The sequence below is a fragment of the Heloderma suspectum genome, chromosome 3 (assembly GCF_057233095.1).
Source record: "Heloderma suspectum isolate Gila_16-S chromosome 3, 16-S_ref, whole genome shotgun sequence".
Lineage (NCBI taxonomy): Eukaryota > Metazoa > Chordata > Lepidosauria > Squamata > Helodermatidae > Heloderma > Heloderma suspectum.
The window spans coordinates 84,153,290-84,170,583 of NC_139460.1; the positions used below are offsets into that span (position 1 = coordinate 84,153,290).

The window sequence follows — 17,294 nt, forward strand, 5'->3', positions numbered from 1 at the left end:
GTCTAAACGAGAGGAGACCAGGGCATGTACTACCGATGGGAGCAGATGGTCGGGAAGGAAGGGGCGCAGCCGCCATACCAGATGGAGTTGATACAGCGCTGTCCGGCTCACAGCTGACACCTGAGCCTCCATGGACAGCTGGGAGTCCAAAATGACCCCCAGGCTGCAGACCTGGTCTTTCAAGGGTAGCCGTACCCCATTCAACACCAGGTCAACATCCCCCAGCCTCCTCTTGTCTCCCACCAAAAGTACCTCGGTCTTGTCAGGGTTCAGCTTCAGCCTATTCCTCCCCATCCAGCCACTCACCGTCTCCAGACATTTGGACAGGAATTCTATGGCCAACCTTGGTGAAGATTTGAATAAGAGGTAAAGCTGCGTGTCATCCGCATATTGATGACACTCCACCCCAAACCTCCTGATGATAGCCCCCAGCAGCTTCACATAGATGTTAAATAGCATCGGGGAGAGGATAGAACCCTGTGGCACCCCACAAGTAAGTGGCCACGGGTCCGAAACCTCCTCTCCCAGTGCTACCCTCTGGTACCTGCCAGAGAGGAAGGACCGGAACCACCGCAATACGGTGTCTCCAAAGCCCAACCCCTCCAGGCGGTCCAAGAGGATACCGTGGTCAACGGTATCGAAAGCCGCTGAGAGGTCGAGGAGAACAAGGAAGGAGCATTCACCCCTATCCAGAGCCCTCCTCATATCATCCACCAAGGCGACCAAGGCCGTTTCTGTCCCATGCCCAGGCCTGAAGCCCGACTGAAATGGGTCTAGATAATCAGTTTCTTCCAAGTGTGCCTTCAACTGCACTGCCACCACCCGCTCAATCACCTTGCCCAAAAATGGCAGATTTGAGACTGGGTGAAAGTTGTTCAAAACTTGAGGATCCAAGGAGGGCTTCTTTAAGAGCGGTCTTATCACTGCCTCCTTGAGGGCTGATGGCATCACTCCCTCCTCAAGGGAGGCGTTCACCACCGCCTTGATCCCCTCACCCAGTCTCTCTCTGCAGCTCATAATGAGCCAAGATGGGCAAGGATCAAGTAAGCAGGTGGTCGGCCGTACCGATGAAAGCACCTTGTCCACTTCATCAGGAGGAAGAAGCTGGAACCGATCCCACAAAACCGGTTTGCCACAGGCCGCCTCTTGCTCACTAACTGTATCCACAGTGTGCAGAGTAACACACCTAATCTGATCAATTTTATCTGCAAAGTGCCTTGCCAAGGCCTCACAGGAGGCCTTAGAATGCTCCAGTGGTTCCGGAGCCACAGGACCGACCAGGCTCCGGACCACTTGGAACAGCCTCCTGGGACAGCAATCTGCAGACGCGATGGAGGCAGCATAATATTCCTTTTTTGCTGCCTTCACCGCCACGTGATAGGCTGAAGATACATCTCTAGCCCATGTCTGATCGTCTTTGGAGCGAGACTTCCGCCACCGGCGCTCTAGCCGTCTCACCTCCTGTTTCAGAGCTCGTAACCGCGGATTGAACCATGGTGCAGTCCGAGCCCTGTTCAGGGGGAGAGGGCGTTTCGGAGCCACCCGATCTAATGCCCCAGTGATTGCGGCATTCCAGCCACCCACCAGGGTCTCGACCGAGTGGCTTTTGGCATGCCCCAGAGAATCCCCAAGCGCGTTCAGGAATCCATTTGGATCCATAAGACGCCTGGGGCGGACCATTTTAATGGGTCCTCCACCCCTGCGGAGGGGTTGTGGAACCGAGAAGTCCAACGTCACCAGATAGTGATCTGACCATGACAAGGGGGTGGTGGATATACCCCCAACTTCCAGATCACTCCCCACTTCTCCAGAAACAAACACAAGGTCTAGTGCATGACCGACTACATGGGTGGGCCCAGTTAGAATATGGTGCAGCTCCCAGGAGGCCATGGTCTCCATGAAGTCCCGAGGTGCTCCTGTGAGGATGGCCTCCGAATGTACGTTGAAGTCCCACAACACCAGTAAGTTAGGGGACTATACACGCACATCAGAGACCACCTCAAGCACCTCGGCCAGGGAGTCAGTCGTGCAGCGGGGTGGACGGTACACGAGCAGAATCCCCAGACTGCCCTTCGGGCCCAACCTCCAGTACATGCACTCAGCAACCTTGGTCTCCCGGAGAGGGGGTCTGGTGAAGACCAAGGACTCTCGGTAGATAACAGCCACTCCCCCTCCCCGATCCCCAGACCTCGGCTGCTGTGCATACGAAAATCCAGCTGGACACATGGCTGCAAGGGTTGGAGCAGCAGCCTCGGCCAGCCAGGTCTCCGTAATACATGCCAGGTCTGCACCCTCATCCAGGATCATGTCATGGATGAGGGAGGTTTTCTGGGTAACAGACCTGGCATTGCAGAGCAGCAAACGAAGGCCAGAAGATGGGGTCACGCCTCCCCCAGCCATCCTTTGTCTCTGGACAGGCCTGGAGCAGGGGACAGATACTACACATCTCTCCCTTGTTCCCCTTACCTGGCATGGCCTGCCCCTAGCGCTCCGCCAGTGCCTGCCACCCAGCCTCGGTATCTTCTGGCCCCCAACACTCCCCCCACTGCCTCCATCAGGTGGACACATGCCCCCTCGCTCCCGCCTATCAGGCAGGCTACCCACCCCTAAAACCACAACAAAATCCCCCAGGAAAAAGAACACACACACACACACACACACACACACACAAAACAATTAAAAATCCCCTTAAAAATAATGCCACGCTGGAGTCCACAGGGAAGGCCAGGTGGTGGTGGTGGTAGCGGCAGCGGCAGCGGCAGCAGCAGCAGCCGGGCCAGCAGCAGCAGGCACGCCTCTTCCCTGGTGATGGTGATGGTGGTGGCCTCTCCTGCAGGCCCTGGCTCTCCCAGGCCACCTCAGCCAGCCAGCTTATGTAGCCCCTCCAGAGAGGGCAGGTGGAGCAGCACAGCTGGCTTGGTACCTGGGGGCCTGGTCCTGCAGGGAGTGGCAGTCTGCCAAGCAGAAGTCTCCAGGAAAGGCCTGGTGGTGGTGGCAGCGGCGGCGGCAGCAGGCCCGGCGGCAGCAGGCCCGGCGGCAGCAGGCCCGGCGGCAGCAGGCCCGGCGGCAGCAGGCCCGGCGGCAGCAGGCCCGGCGGCAGCAGGCCCGGCTCTTCCCCGGTGGTGGTGGCCTCTCCTGCAGGCCCTGGCTCTCCCAGACCACCTCAGCCAGCCAGCTTATGTAGCCCCTCCAGGGAGGGCAGGTGGAGCAGCACAGCTGGCTTGGTACCTGGGGGTCTGGTCCTGCAGGGACTGGCGGTCTGCCAGGCAGAAGTCTCCAGGGAAGGCCTGGTGGTGGTGGTGGCGGCGGCGGCAGCAGCAGCAGCAGGCCCAGCTCTTCCCCGGTGGTGGTGGTGGCCTCTCCTGCAGGCCCTGGCTCTCCCAGGCCACCTCAGCCAGCCAGCTTATGTAGCCCCTCCAGGGAGGGCAGGTGGAGCAGCACAGCTGGCTTGGTACCTGGGGGTCTGGTCCTGCAGGGACTGGCGGTCTGCCAGGCAGAAGTCTCCAGGGAAGGCCTGGTGGCGGCAGCGGCGGCAGCAGCAGCAGGCCCAGCTCTTCCCCGGTGGTGGTGGCCTCTCCTGCAGGCCCTGGCTCTCCCAGGCCACCTCAGCCAGCCAGCTTATGTAGCCCCTCCAGGGAGGGCGGGTGGAGCAGCACAGCTGGCTTGGTACCTGGGGGCCTGGTCCTGCAGGGACTGGCGGTCTGCCAGGCAGAAGTCTCCAGGGAAGGCCTGGTGGTGGTGGCGGCGGCGGCGGCAGCAGCAGCAGCAGCAGGCCCAGCTCTTCCCCGGTGGTGGTGGTGGTGACCTCTCCTGCAGGCCCTGGCTCTCCCAGGCCACCTCAGCCAGCCAGCTTATGTAGCCCCTCCAGGGAGGGCAGGTGGAGCAGCACAGCTGGCTTGGTACCTGGGGGCCTGGTCCTGCAGGGACTGGCGGTCTGCCAGGCAGAAGTCTCCAGGGAAGGCCTGGTGGTGGTGGTGGTGGCAGTGGCGGCGGCGGCGGCAGCAGCAGCAGGCCCGCCTCTTCCCCGGTGGTGGTGATGGCCTCTCCTACAGGCCCTGGCTCTCCCAGGCCACCTCAGCCAGCAATCATATGCCTGTCTACTCAGCAGTAAGTCCTACTGAATTCAATAGGACTTATTCCCAGGCAATTGTGTATGCACTTACCAAGAGAGAATACCAAGAGAGAATGAGTTCAGTGGGGCTTGCTTCTGAGGAAGCATGCATAGGATTGTGCTGTTAATATCTCATGCTTTCAACAAAAAAGATCCTACCTACATAGAGATAATTATTACAAAAAGTATGTAGAATAATGTGTAGAATTATAAATAATATCCATAAACTAGAATATCACAGGATCAAATGCTGACGGAAATGCCAACATTGATGCAAATATTATAACTGGCCTGTAATGGATTAGAATGGCCCACTATCTTAAAATCACATACCAAATTGATCATTTGCACTGGGGCAAAAAAATAAACATGATGGGGACGTCATTCTCATGCCCATCCTATTTATGTATAAAGTAGAGGAGTCTTATTTTAACTCCAGTAACAGGGTTCCACAAGAGAAGGATTTTGAAACTGCCCCACAGTCTTGTGCCTTATCTCTCTGCAGTAGATTGTTCCAGGCACTTCTCTTTCTGGCTGTAATTTCTTCCTTTCTGGCTCTGGCTTGGAAGGGAGAAAGATTCCTGGAGCAACAGACTGGAGGGAGGTAAGGCACAGGATGATGGTAGGGGTTGGTGCCCCTCTCCTCTATGCTTCTATTACTCTTAAAGGAAGACCCCTCCACCCCTCATTTTATATAAGCCAGTTCTTGCAAGCTCAGTAAATTCTTACAGTATTATACCTTCAGATTTTTTGAGTGTAATACTTCCACTAAGCAACCCACCAAAGCTGTTTGCTTGTATTGATTATTTTGTCCTGTTAACTATTCCTATTCTAATTTAACGTCACAGCTGATTATGTATATATTCACACTTACAATGTATCTGTGAATTTAAAGTGTCTAGTATTAATCATTTTTGTAACTTAAAAAGCAGAAAACAGTTCTTGGTGAAAATACTCTTTTGATAATAAAGTGCTAAGAGGGAAAGAGATTTTTCATGTCTGCTCAGAAGAATATTCTGCTTTATTGGATGCTGCAGTGGAACATTGCCAGCTGAACTGCAAGAAATGTATAGAAAGTTAGGAAGGCTACAGAATTTAGGCTGCAATCCTATATCTACTTTCCTGGGAGTAAGCACCATCAAATTCATGTACAGGATCACACTGTTAGTGAACTCATCCATCACTATTTGTATTGGATTGGCAGTCAATGTGTACGACTGTGTACAAATTTAACTGTGAGATGCAACTTCCTTTAATCCAGCAGGGGTTATGGACGGGTTATTTTTTGGACGGGTTATTTTTTTCAATAGGTGGATCACAGGATTAGTTTGGTCTTAAACAACTGAGTTTACTATGTAAAACTACATATACTCTTTTCATTCAAACCCCCCACAAAAATCCAGCTTGGGAAATTCAAGGAAAGAACAGATAAGCATCTTTCCAAATCAACTCACACCATATTTTGGCTGTGTTGGAATTAAAATCTCTTTTCAGTATTTGAACTTGTCACTTCAGAACTTCATTTTTGTAATTTCTACGTGATGCAAGACTATGTAATAAACACGGTTAAGGTAGATATAATATTTATCCAAGAGACATATCAGGGCTATAGATGCAGGATAAATGGATCGCATATTTAAGAATGATGGGATGGATCCAGGATCTTCCTTCCATGGACAGAAGTGGTCTTCAGGGCCAACTCGTCCACAGTGCCTCACTCTGAGGAAGGATCCCTCCTCAGAGTGAGGCAGTTGGGGCCTGGATGGCTCTCCATAGCTGGTCACATTTTTTTCACATATACAAAGTCTCCCAAAATTGTCCCCTAGAAAAATTCCCCCACCCCTTACTATGGTGTTTTTCTTGTTTTTTCACACTCTTCTATATATAACCAGCATCCCTTTTTTTAGTGTAACACAGGAAGCTTTATCATTAATTATAATTAATAATCTAGAGATCCTAATTCAGCATTCCAGTATTCCACACTAACTGCCTGTAACAACTCTTTAAACTCAGGTATACCATCACTAGGTCATAAATTTTGTCTCTTGCCATCCTTAGTACCATTTATTTGCATCTATATTGTAGCTTACATTAGAGAAAGCTACTGGGCCATTTTAAACCTGTGGTAAAACCAGATTCTATTCTGGTACAACTGGGAAAATCATCACCACATAAAGTCCATATTTTCTCTACAGAGCTCCTATTAGAAGGTATTAGGAACTAACATTTCAATTGTAGCTCTGAATTTTAATTAATGCTAGGGAATGAAAGTTACTGCAATTTGAAGAGAACAATTCTAGGAAATCTAGTATATGTGATAACATTTAGTATTATCATGGTATAAAATATACTAGTATCAAACGCAAAGAGTTTGCCACTAATATATTTGATGCCATGATAATACTAAATGTTATTACTGCTGATTATATGGCAAAAACAGCACCATCCCCACACAAAATGAAGCCATCAGCAGGCTTGGGGGGACCCAAAGACGTACAGAAGTACAAAAAAAATATTTAGGAGGAGAAAAACCCTAAGAGAGGGACATCGAATAACAGCCCAATGAAAACGAAGCATGCTTATTGGACAGGGGATGTTGCCTGTTGGGATGGGGGCGGAGAGAATGAATGATATGTCGTTTCCTGGAAAGGGGCTTGGCTGATTAGCTGGAACACTCAACAGTAACACCGCACACTGAAAGATTTTGTTGCAGGCCCCACCTGTCCATAAATAAGTTCATAAATAACAATACAGTACTGTAAAATGTTTCTTGATGCCTACCTGTACTGTCTTCGTATACTACAGTTACTATCTTCCAGTTGTAATATAGCACCAAATCCAAAACTGCTCTGCTGATGGCTGCATAGTCTGGGTATAGGTTGATGTAAAAGGAATCTTTGTTATCCACTGTAGGATGTTTCCATCGGGTCTGTATATGTGGAACTTCAAGTGCATTGCAAATGGATTGTACTGCGCTGACGGATGAGCTGTGGGATGGTCCAAACAGTGCAGCTACTCCAAGAGCAAGCTGATCACATGCTGAGAGAGAGAGAGAGAGAGAGAGAGAGAACACCATGATGCCCAAGGGCCATTTTTCTGCTCCTTTTCTTGAACTGGGAAATACAACAAAAATGAATTGTTGAATTTGTGGAAAAAGTGAGCACGTGCTTGAGGGGGAAATAATGACTTGTTCACTAAAACACTACAGCAGCAATATTTTCAGCTACACAGATGGGATGCAGCCTGTTATGCAACTCCATGAACTGCAAATAAAAACAAAGCAATGGTTTCATTTCCTTACCCTTAAACAGGACCAACTTCAAATCTCTCACTCTTGATGGTTCAGTGGCCCAGAGCTATTCTATCAACATATTCACTGAATGGAAGTCTTATGAACTGTGATTCATGCCAAGGGCGACCATAAATATATAACACTCCATTGCAATAGGCACTGTAAGGATTTCCAAGCTACCAGACAAATTGCTTTCCAAGGGAATTACAGTTTGTTAATTTCAAGCCAAACACTCATAAAGGATACCATCATTCACCAGGACACTTTCCATGTTGCAAGGTGTGTTCATTTTATAGAGCTCCTTGATGAAAGCAAAGACAGAACTAAAGGCTTGCAGGTTATAGATATACTAATATTGTATGTGCATTGGATCATTTAAAAAACAGAAGCTGAATAATGTGAATTCAAAATAAGATTATACATGTTGGGGTTGGTCACTGAGAAGACTTATTTATTTATTGCATTTATACCCCGCCTTTCTCCCTCTCGCAAGGAACTCAAGGCGGCTTACATTATCCTCCTCCTCACCGTTGTATCCTCACAACAACAACCCTGTGAGGTAGGTTGGGCTGAGAGTCTGTGACTGGCCCAAAGTCACCCAGTGAGCTTCCATGGCCAAGTGGGGACTACAACCCGGATCTCCCGGCTCCCAGTCCGTCACTCTCACCACTACACTACACTGGCTCCTAACTCTTAATAAAGTTCATGATTTTATAAGAAAGAGCTGTTTAGCTGCACAACAGCTTCTTGGATCTCTTGAATCTCAAGGAGCTTGGTTTTTACTTTAGTTTTATTCTGTTTTAAACTTAAGGTTTTTAGATTATGGATTCATATGTTATTATATTTTGTGGTTTTGAGTTTTGTTTTGTGAACTGCCCAGAGAACTTCAGCTAATAAGTAGTAAAGAAATAAAAATAAATAAATAAATAAATAAATAAATAAAAATAAGACAGCTCACTTCCAACAGCTCTCAAGAAAGGCAGAACAGATGTTTGAAGGTAGTGGGCCCTGCCATTCTAAGCACTTTCCAGGGTAGTGGGGAGAAGTACTTAGGAGCTATCTGATAATGATATAGTGGGACCACCCCAAGAGTGCTTATTCCCAAAGCCAGACCCAATTCTGACTCAGAGAGTGGGGCCAATGCAGAAGTGCCAAATAATTCCACAGGTGAACATTGGACAGCTTTGTAAAGAGCTTAGCATGTAGTAAAGAGGTCAAGTGATTGTGTCCCACACACTCAGCTATACCTCTAAGCACATCTCTATCACACTTTTGGAAAGCTTTTTGAAGTGACTTGAATGGCTGGAAGTAAGGTAGACGTGAACCACGTTGCAACCTATGCTTCATCATGTGCCAACTCTTACTTGCATTAACTCAAGGCATAGTCACAGCACACCAGCTTCGCAATGCAATTGATTCTCAGTTACCGTGGTTTCTTTCATTTTATCAGCTCGTGCAATTGGAAAAGAAAGAGAGCCTAGCTAAGAGATAAAAGCAATGGGGCTGATTATCATCTACCATGGAAAGGTTATCACAAAAATAGCTTGTGTGACTTCACCCCCATTATATTATGTTTCAAACTTTTAACACATTTATTATTTATTTAATGCCACCATCTTACATGGCACTTTCCATAATAACAGAACTCAAAGTGAAGTCCCTGTGAGAGGATTACACTCTGAATTTAGAGTGGGCATTGGGAAGAGAGAGAAGGGAGCTGCAAAAGTAGCAAGGGATGTGGAATACAACTGTGTGATCATGAAGTATGCATACCTTGTTCCCAAGGGGTTAAAGGTTTTTTTAGCTATTTATTAAATAGTTCCTCAGGATGCTAGACAAGCTGGCATTTAATCCATTTATCTTTCTCTGAAGAAACAATGCATGTCTGACACATCATCTAATCTACATGCAGGCCAGAAGTTTTGCCTCATCAAAAAGCCCACCTGGGACTGTTGATTTTTCTTAGGCACAGCTAGTCATTCACCTCTTAGAGGCCTTCTTGACACATATCATATAAATGCTAATTTATCTCATGCTCTTTGGAATAAGGATCCGTACATGTTTTGATGGATCCACATGTGGCATTGAAGCCATAAATTACTAACAGAAAATCAGGATATGCTTTGCAAGTTTATTCACTAAATAAAAGTGCTCTCATTTCTAAACTTTAGAGTGTCAAATAGTTTTATACGCAATGAAATTTATTAACAAGTCTGCCATGCTGCTACTCACATAAAGATTGTGTAGAACGTATAATAATGCAGTTTAATGCTTTAAAATGCAAACACCAATGTTCTATTTTTCTCTATTAATTTTTAATTTAAATGTTATTGTATAGGACAGTTGGACTGCAAGCTTTCTGTTACCATTACAGGCTGAACTGATTGAAGAAGACTTTTGTGCATGTAACTGAGCAGGACTGTGGTTCGGAATGCATTCTTCCAATACTCCTACATGACCAGAAGGGCTTAATTAAAAATATTTTACGACAACCCACACTCAGTGATAAAGGCAAGGTTAATAGCCAGTCTGTTCTCTCAAAATATTGGTAGTATTACTGTGGTGTACATCAATATGTATGACCCTTTAAGAATGCTTGCAAATTAAACTCTGAAATACCAAATGTCCCTTACTGTAGATAGGCTGCTCATTTGTAAGCAGGGAAGAGAGAAAATGTTTGATTCTCTGTCACATTCTATTAGTATCACAGAGCTAAATATTAGCAAAGAAGATAAGCTCAGCGTTGCTTTCTAGATATTTCAATATGGCAAGCAATTACAGCCATTTCAAATCTTATACAAAACAAAGAATTGGATTGTTTCAGATAATTATACAGTAAAGGCCTAGTATGTGGTTGCAGAAATATGGTCTGGTCACAGATTACCCTGGGAAAAAACTAACTTGATAGTCCATTAGCTAAATTTAACTAGAATATAGCAGCTAAATTTAACAACTGCAAGGATAGAAACTTTATAGAAAATGGGCACAACTACAAAGAGTACTTATAATATTGAAATTGTTACCTCGTCTTGAGGCTTCAAAACTATCGAAGAGATTAATTCTCTGGATGTCATAGGTTAATGTGGTATTAGGCATCAGTGTTCTGTTTCTGTTAATGTTGGTGACTGCAAACTTGAAAGCTAACTCTTCAATGTTAACAGGTTCATTTTCCACAGTTTCAAATATCCCTCCTACAAACGTAAAGAAAGAAAGAAAAAGATTATTTTTTTCTTTTGCTTGCCATCATAAGACATACCTTAAATGAAAACAATTAATGCTCATCTCAGAATAGGGGGGGGGGGAGATTGGGGCAGGTGGAGGGGAAGACAGCAGCATTATTTACTCTCTCAGCCTGGTACACTGATATTCAACGAAGGCTCAGCACCAGTTGAGAGCTTTGGGTCACCACATTGGTGGCAGAGGATGCCGAGACCAACACAACACAAGGGGATTATGAGAGGGTAATTTCCTGTCCTGGAAGTGGGGTTAACATTTGATTCTAAACCAGATGAGTCCAGGCTGCATAAATGCTTGGGAATCACTAAGGCTGCAATCCAATGCATGCTTACTTGGGAGTAAGTGCAGTCAAACACTGTGCAACATGTCTAGGATCAAACTGTAATTCCGTATCACATTCATATAACCTTTAAAACAAACATTTCATTGGAGCACTTGAGTTTCCCATATTTGGAGAAACTGAAGGGATAAACACGGCCCGAGTGTTGTAGCTGAGCACTTGCTGTTATGAGTCCATGCCACTCCGGATGGCCTAACCCCTGCAGTTTTTCCAAATGCAGGAAAGTTAATTGCATAATTTACAGGGTAAACAATTAGAGCTCCTGCAGCCCTTTCAAACACGCACACACTATACACACCGAGAATGGAAATGGGATGAATGTCAGAACAGTTTTACTAGGGGCCTCTCTGTGCAGTTACTTGCAAGGACTTTCTAAGAAGTGCGCATTTCTTTTTTAGATGTTAAAATCATCCACATGGCTTTACTCAAAACTGAACTTCTGTTGTGGGGCAGGGATATCATATGCCATTCACTCCCCAGGTGGCATATTAATTGCTGTTTGGGCTGTTGCATCTGGTTTGGACTGCTGTATGTAGAATGCAGTTCTGTGACTGCAGTGCCCGGTAATAAATATTATTTGTATTATGACTGATTAGTGATTATCAGCAATCTCTCCCATAATAACACTATTATGGGACTTTTTTTCTATCATATTTATTTTTGCTTTTATGATTAGAAACCATATGCTCTCCTACTGTACAGCTTGGTAACACAAGCAATCATCTGGCTATGCAAACCCAGCAAAACTACCCTTTGTCACCTCCCTACAATAATGTCATTCCATTTTGTGAGCCCCTTTTTTCAGGGAATCTTAAACATTCTTTAGAAGATTTCTATTCCCCTGTCACCTTCACACGTAGGGCATGTATCTAGCCAGATCGTTTAAAGAGAGAAGTGAAATAGCAGTACCATTATCCCCCTGATTCAAAGCTGGGAAATCTCCCCTCTCCCACTCCTTTAATTATGAGCAGATGGATTCTGTGCTATTGGCGCTGAAAAATCTTAAAACCAATACTCCATGGGTCAGGACAAGTTTGATTGAAAAGAAAGGTCCATGAGAGAATCATAAGTGGGGGTGGAGGATAGACAGCACCAGTTCCTTGGGAAACCTGTTACTCCACATCTCCATCTTGTCAGAATAGTGTATCGTTCGCACCCAGCAGTACAGCTCAGAGGCAAACAAATCTTCACAATCATTTAATCCCTGTACTAATACATAAGGTATGCTGAGTGCTCCTTCTTTTCTGGGCACATAGCCATTCTAGGTTGAAACCTACTAGCCACTTATCAGCAGCATAGGAAAATGCTACCTGAAAATAAAGAAAAAGGAATATCACCAAACCGGTGAAACTACAAAAGAACTGCAGACCCATGCAAATAAAATTACTGAAACTTCAGAATGAGTTGAAAGACTGTCAGCATGCTTCATAATTTCTCCCAGAAATCTCTTATGTGAGTACTAATCCAAAATTCCTTTGTTATACTGTGATTAAACTGCGGCACTAATAGCATACCTACAAGCCACTGCATCCATTTCATGGGTTCCATTCCCAGTGGAACTTTTTCAAGTGGTACAAGACTTAGTGTTATCTGCCCCAACAAATAGTATGTTGATACCCTCAAAGGCCTGCAGTGATGAATTTGCTAGGCACTTTGCGGACAAAATCACTTGTCTTTGCAGCAATCTGAACACCAATGTTGAGACAGGTTCTGCTGAGGTGTCCAGTGCATCAACCTACCCAGTTTTGTGGGATCAATTTCAAATTGATGAGGCCTGATGATATAGGCAAGACACTTCCAGCGGTGTGGCTGACCACATGCCCCACACATGCCCCCATAGCTTATCAGGTCTAGCTGGGGAGGTCTGACCAGGTTGTCCAGGGAGTGATGAATGCATCTTTATGTGAGGGAGAGGTGCCAGCTGCCTTCAAAGAGGCAATTGTGCGACCACTCCTGAAATGCCTTCTCTTGACCCAGAGGTCCATGGTAACTACTGCCCAGATACTCCTTTTGGGGGCAAAGTGCTTGCGGGGGGGGGGGGAAGCACAGCTGCAGAGGCTCTAGGACAATATGGAGTATCTGAACCTATTTCAATCTGGGTTCAGGCCTGGTGTTGGGATGGAATACCCCTTGGTACTCCTGATGGAAGAACATTATCAGGAGAGGGAGAGGGGGAATGCGACCCTTTTGCTTCTTCTTGATCTCTCAGTGGCTTTTGATACCGACCACAGCATTCTCCTGCACCAGCTCTGAGAAGTTCAATTAGGGGGCACCGAATTGCAGTACATTGGTTTCTACCTGTGGGGTCAGTTCTAGATACTGGCATTGGGGGATTATTTCTCTGCCCCTTGGCAATTGTGCTGTGGGGTGCCACAGAGCACAATTCTGTCACCAATGCTTTTGACTGAGCGTGGTCATTAGGGTCATCAATATGCAGATGATGCCCAGCTCTATTTCTCTGTTACATCTGAGTCATGTGTGGCTATCCATGACCTGGACAGGTGCTTGGATGCAGTGGTGGGCTGGATGAAGGCTAACCAATTGAAACTGAATCCTGGTAAGAAGAAAGAAGCACCGGGGAGGAGGGAGGGAGAGATCAACAGGTTTTATTGTATTTTATTGTACTTTATAATGATTTTATACTGTAAATCACTTTAGGGTTTAAAAAACAAAAACATGAAAAGCAGTATAGAATTTTTTTGAAACTGAAATCATGCAAATCTGAAAATAGGAGGTTTTTCTGCCTAAAACATGCATAGGATTGTACTTTAAGTTTTTAAAAAATGGTTTTGAGATCATCTGTGATACTCTAGGTAGTATTCAAACTTGGACTAGACAGAACTAGAATCAAGCTCTCCCACGAAGGTTCTACGTGGACTGGGTGGAGCTTTGGTGTTTCAGTCTCTATTTACTAGTAATACAGTGGAGATAATAGCATAAAGGCTGACAAGGCAAGTTTTGCAAAGCATATTGCAAATGCATGGTCTTTAATAATATTATGATATATTATTATTATCATCATCATCATCATCATCATCATCATTATTTGTTGTTGTTCAGTCGTTAAGTCATGTCTGACGCTTCGTGACCCCATGGACCATAGCACGCCAGGCCTTCCTGTCCTCCGCTATCTCCCGGAGTGTGCTCAAGTTCATATTCATTGCATCGGTGATGCTATCTAGCCATCTCATCCTCTGCCGTCCCCTTCTCCTTTTGCCGTCAGTCTTTCCCAGCATCAGGGTCTTTTCAAGGGAGTTTTCTCTTCGCATTAGGTGGCCAAAATATTTGAGCTTCAGCTTCAGGATCTGTCCTTCCAATGAGCACTCAGGGATGATTTCCTTTAGGATTGACTGACTGGACCTCCTTGCAGTCCAGGGGACTCGTAAGAGTCTTCTCCAGCACCACAGTTCGAACGCATCAATTCTTCGGCGCTCAGCCTTCCTTATAGTCCAGCTCTCACAGCCATACGTTACTACTGGGAAAACCATAGCTTTGAGGATATGAACTTTTGTCATCAAGGTGATGTCTCTGCTTCTTACTATGCTGTCTAGGTTTACCATAGCTTTCCTCCCAAAGAGCAAGCGTCTTTAAGTTTCATGGCTGCAGTCACCGTCTATGGTGATCTTGGAGCCCAAGAAAATAAAATCTGTCACTGCTTCCATTTCTTCCCCTTCGATATGCCAGGAAGTGATGGGGCCAGATGCCATGATCTTCGTTTTTTAATATTGAGTTTCAAACCAGCTTTTGCACTCTCCACTTTCACCCTCAACAAGAGGCTCTTGAGATCCTCTTCGCTTTCTGCCATTAGGGTGGTATTGTCTGCGTATCTGAGGTTGTTGATAATTCTCCCGGCAATCTTAATTCCGACCTCTGATTCATCCAACCTGGCGTTTCTCATGATGTACTCTGCATATAAATTAAATAAGCAGGGCGACAATATGCAGCCTTGTCGTACTCCTTTCCCAATTTGGAACCAATTGGTTGTTCCATGTCCAGTTCTTACAGTTGCTTCTTGACCCTCGTACAGGTTTCTCAGGAGACAGGTAAGGTGGTCTGGTACTCCCATCTCTTTAAGGATTTGCCAGTTTGTTGTGATCCACGCAATCAAAGGCTTTAGTGTAGTCAATGAAGCAGAAATAGACGTTTTTCTGGAATTCTCTTGCTTTCTCCATGATCCAGCGAATGTTGGTGATTTGATCTCTAGTTCCTCTGCCTCTTCAAAACCCAGCTTGTACTTCCGGTAGTTCTCCGTTCACATACTGCTGAAGCCTAGCTTGTAGGATTTTGAACATAACCTTGCTGGCATGTGAAATGAGCGCAATTGTACAGTAGTTTGAAACCTCTTTGGCATTGCCCTTCTTTGGAATTGGAATGTAAACTGACCTTTTCCAGTCTTGTGGCCACTGTTGAGTGTTCCTAATTTGTTGGCATATTGAGTGCAGCACTTTCACAGCATCATCTTTTAGCATTTTAAATAGCTCAGCTGGAATACTGTCATCTCCGCTAGCTTTGTTGTTAGTAATGCTTCCTGAGGCCCACTTGACTTCACTCTCGAGGATGTCCGGCTCAAGTTCAGTGACCGCACTATCATGGCTATCAGGGACATTCAGATCTTTCCTGTATAGTTCTTCTGTGTATTTTTTTCCACCTCTTCTTAATCTCATCTGCTTCTGTTAGGTCCCTACCTTCTTTGTCCTTTATCATGCCCATCTTGGTACAAAACGTTCCCTCGATATCGCCAATTTTCTTGAAAAGATCTCTAGTCTTTCCCATTCTATTGTTTTCCTCGATTTCTTTGCATTGTTCATTTAAGAAGGCCTTTTTGTCTCTCCTTGCTATTCTCTGGAAATCTGCATTCAGTTGGGTATATCTTCCCCTTTCTCCCTTGCTTTTCGCTTCCCTTCTTTCCTCAGCTACTTGTAAAGCCTCATCAGACAGCCACTTGGCTTTCTTGCATTTCTTTTTCTTTGGGATGGATTGAGTTGCTGCCTCCTGAACAATGTTACAGACCTCCGTCCATAGTTCCTCAGGCACTCTGTCTATCAGGTCTAATCCCTTAAATCTATCCCGTATATTCATAAGGGATATGATTTAGGTCATACCTGAATGGTTTAGTGGTTTTCCCTACATTCTTCAATTTACACCAAAATCTTGCGATAAGAAGCTCATGATCAGCTCCAGGTCTTGTTTTTACTGACTGTATAGAGCTTCTCCATCTTTGGCTGCAAAGGACATAATCAATCTGATTTCGATATTGACCATCTGGTGATGTCCATGTGTAGAGTCGCCTCTTGTGCTGTTGGAAAAGCATGTTTGCTATGATCAGTGTGTTCTATTAGCCTTTGTCCTGCTTCATTTTGTACACCAAGGCCATGCTTGCCTGGTATCCTGGTTATTTCTTGACTTCCTACTTTAGCATTCCAATCCCCTATGATGAAAAGGACATCTTTTTTTGGTGTTAGTTCTCGAAGGTGTTGTAGGTCTTCATAGAACCGATCAACCTCAGCTTCTTCGGCCTCAGTGGTTGGGGCACAGACTTGAACTACTGTGATGTTGAATGGGTTGCCTTGGATTCGTACTGAGATCATTCTATCGTTTTTGAGATTGTACCCCAGTACTGCTTTTCCCACCCTTTTATTGACTATGAGTGCTACTCCATTTCTTCTAAGGGATTCTTGCCCACAGTAGTAGATATAATAGTCACCTGAATTAAATTCGCCCATGCTTGTCCATTTTAGTTCGCTGATTCCCAAGATGTCGATGTTCAATCTTGCTGTCTCATGTTTGACCACCTCCAGCTTACCTTGATTCATTGATCTTACATTCCAGGTTCCTAAACAATATTGTTCTTTACAGTATCAGATTTTCTTTTCACCACCAGACACATCCACAGCTGAGTGTCCTTTTGGCTTTGGCCCAGCTGCTTCACTCTTTCTGGCGCTACTTGGAAATTCCCTCTGCTCTTCCACAGTAATATATTGGACACCTTCCGACCTGAGGGGCTCATCTTCCGGCATCATATCTTTTAGCCTTATGATATGTTCCATGGGGTTTTCTTGGCAGGAATACTGGAGTGGGTTGCCATTTCCTTCTCCAGTGGACCACGTTTTGTCAGAACTCTCCGCCATGACCTGTCTGTCTTGGGTGGCCCTGCATGGCATAGGTTATGGCTTCACTGATTTATGCAAGCCCCTTCGCCACAACAAGGCAGTGATCCATGAAGGGGTTATTATTATTAGACATTCCTTTTTAAATTGAAAACTGGTTGAAGGGTTATATAGATTGTTTTGGGGCTGAAGTCATCTGTCTTGTTG

At 45.4% G+C, this 17,294-nt stretch overlaps 1 protein-coding gene across 1 annotated transcript in view; it reads right to left on the reverse strand.

The window, feature by feature from the left end:
- GRIK1 (glutamate ionotropic receptor kainate type subunit 1) overlaps window positions 1–17,294 on the reverse strand; it is a 258,943-nt gene that overhangs the window by 97,327 nt on the left and 144,322 nt on the right. The window contains exons 2-3 of the mRNA XM_084841714.1: window positions 10,427–10,594; window positions 6,893–7,150 (exon numbers count right to left, since the gene is read on the reverse strand). Of these exons, the coding sequence (XP_084697840.1) occupies window positions 6,893–7,150; window positions 10,427–10,594 (426 nt within the window). The remainder of the gene's footprint in view (window positions 1–6,892; window positions 7,151–10,426; window positions 10,595–17,294) is intronic.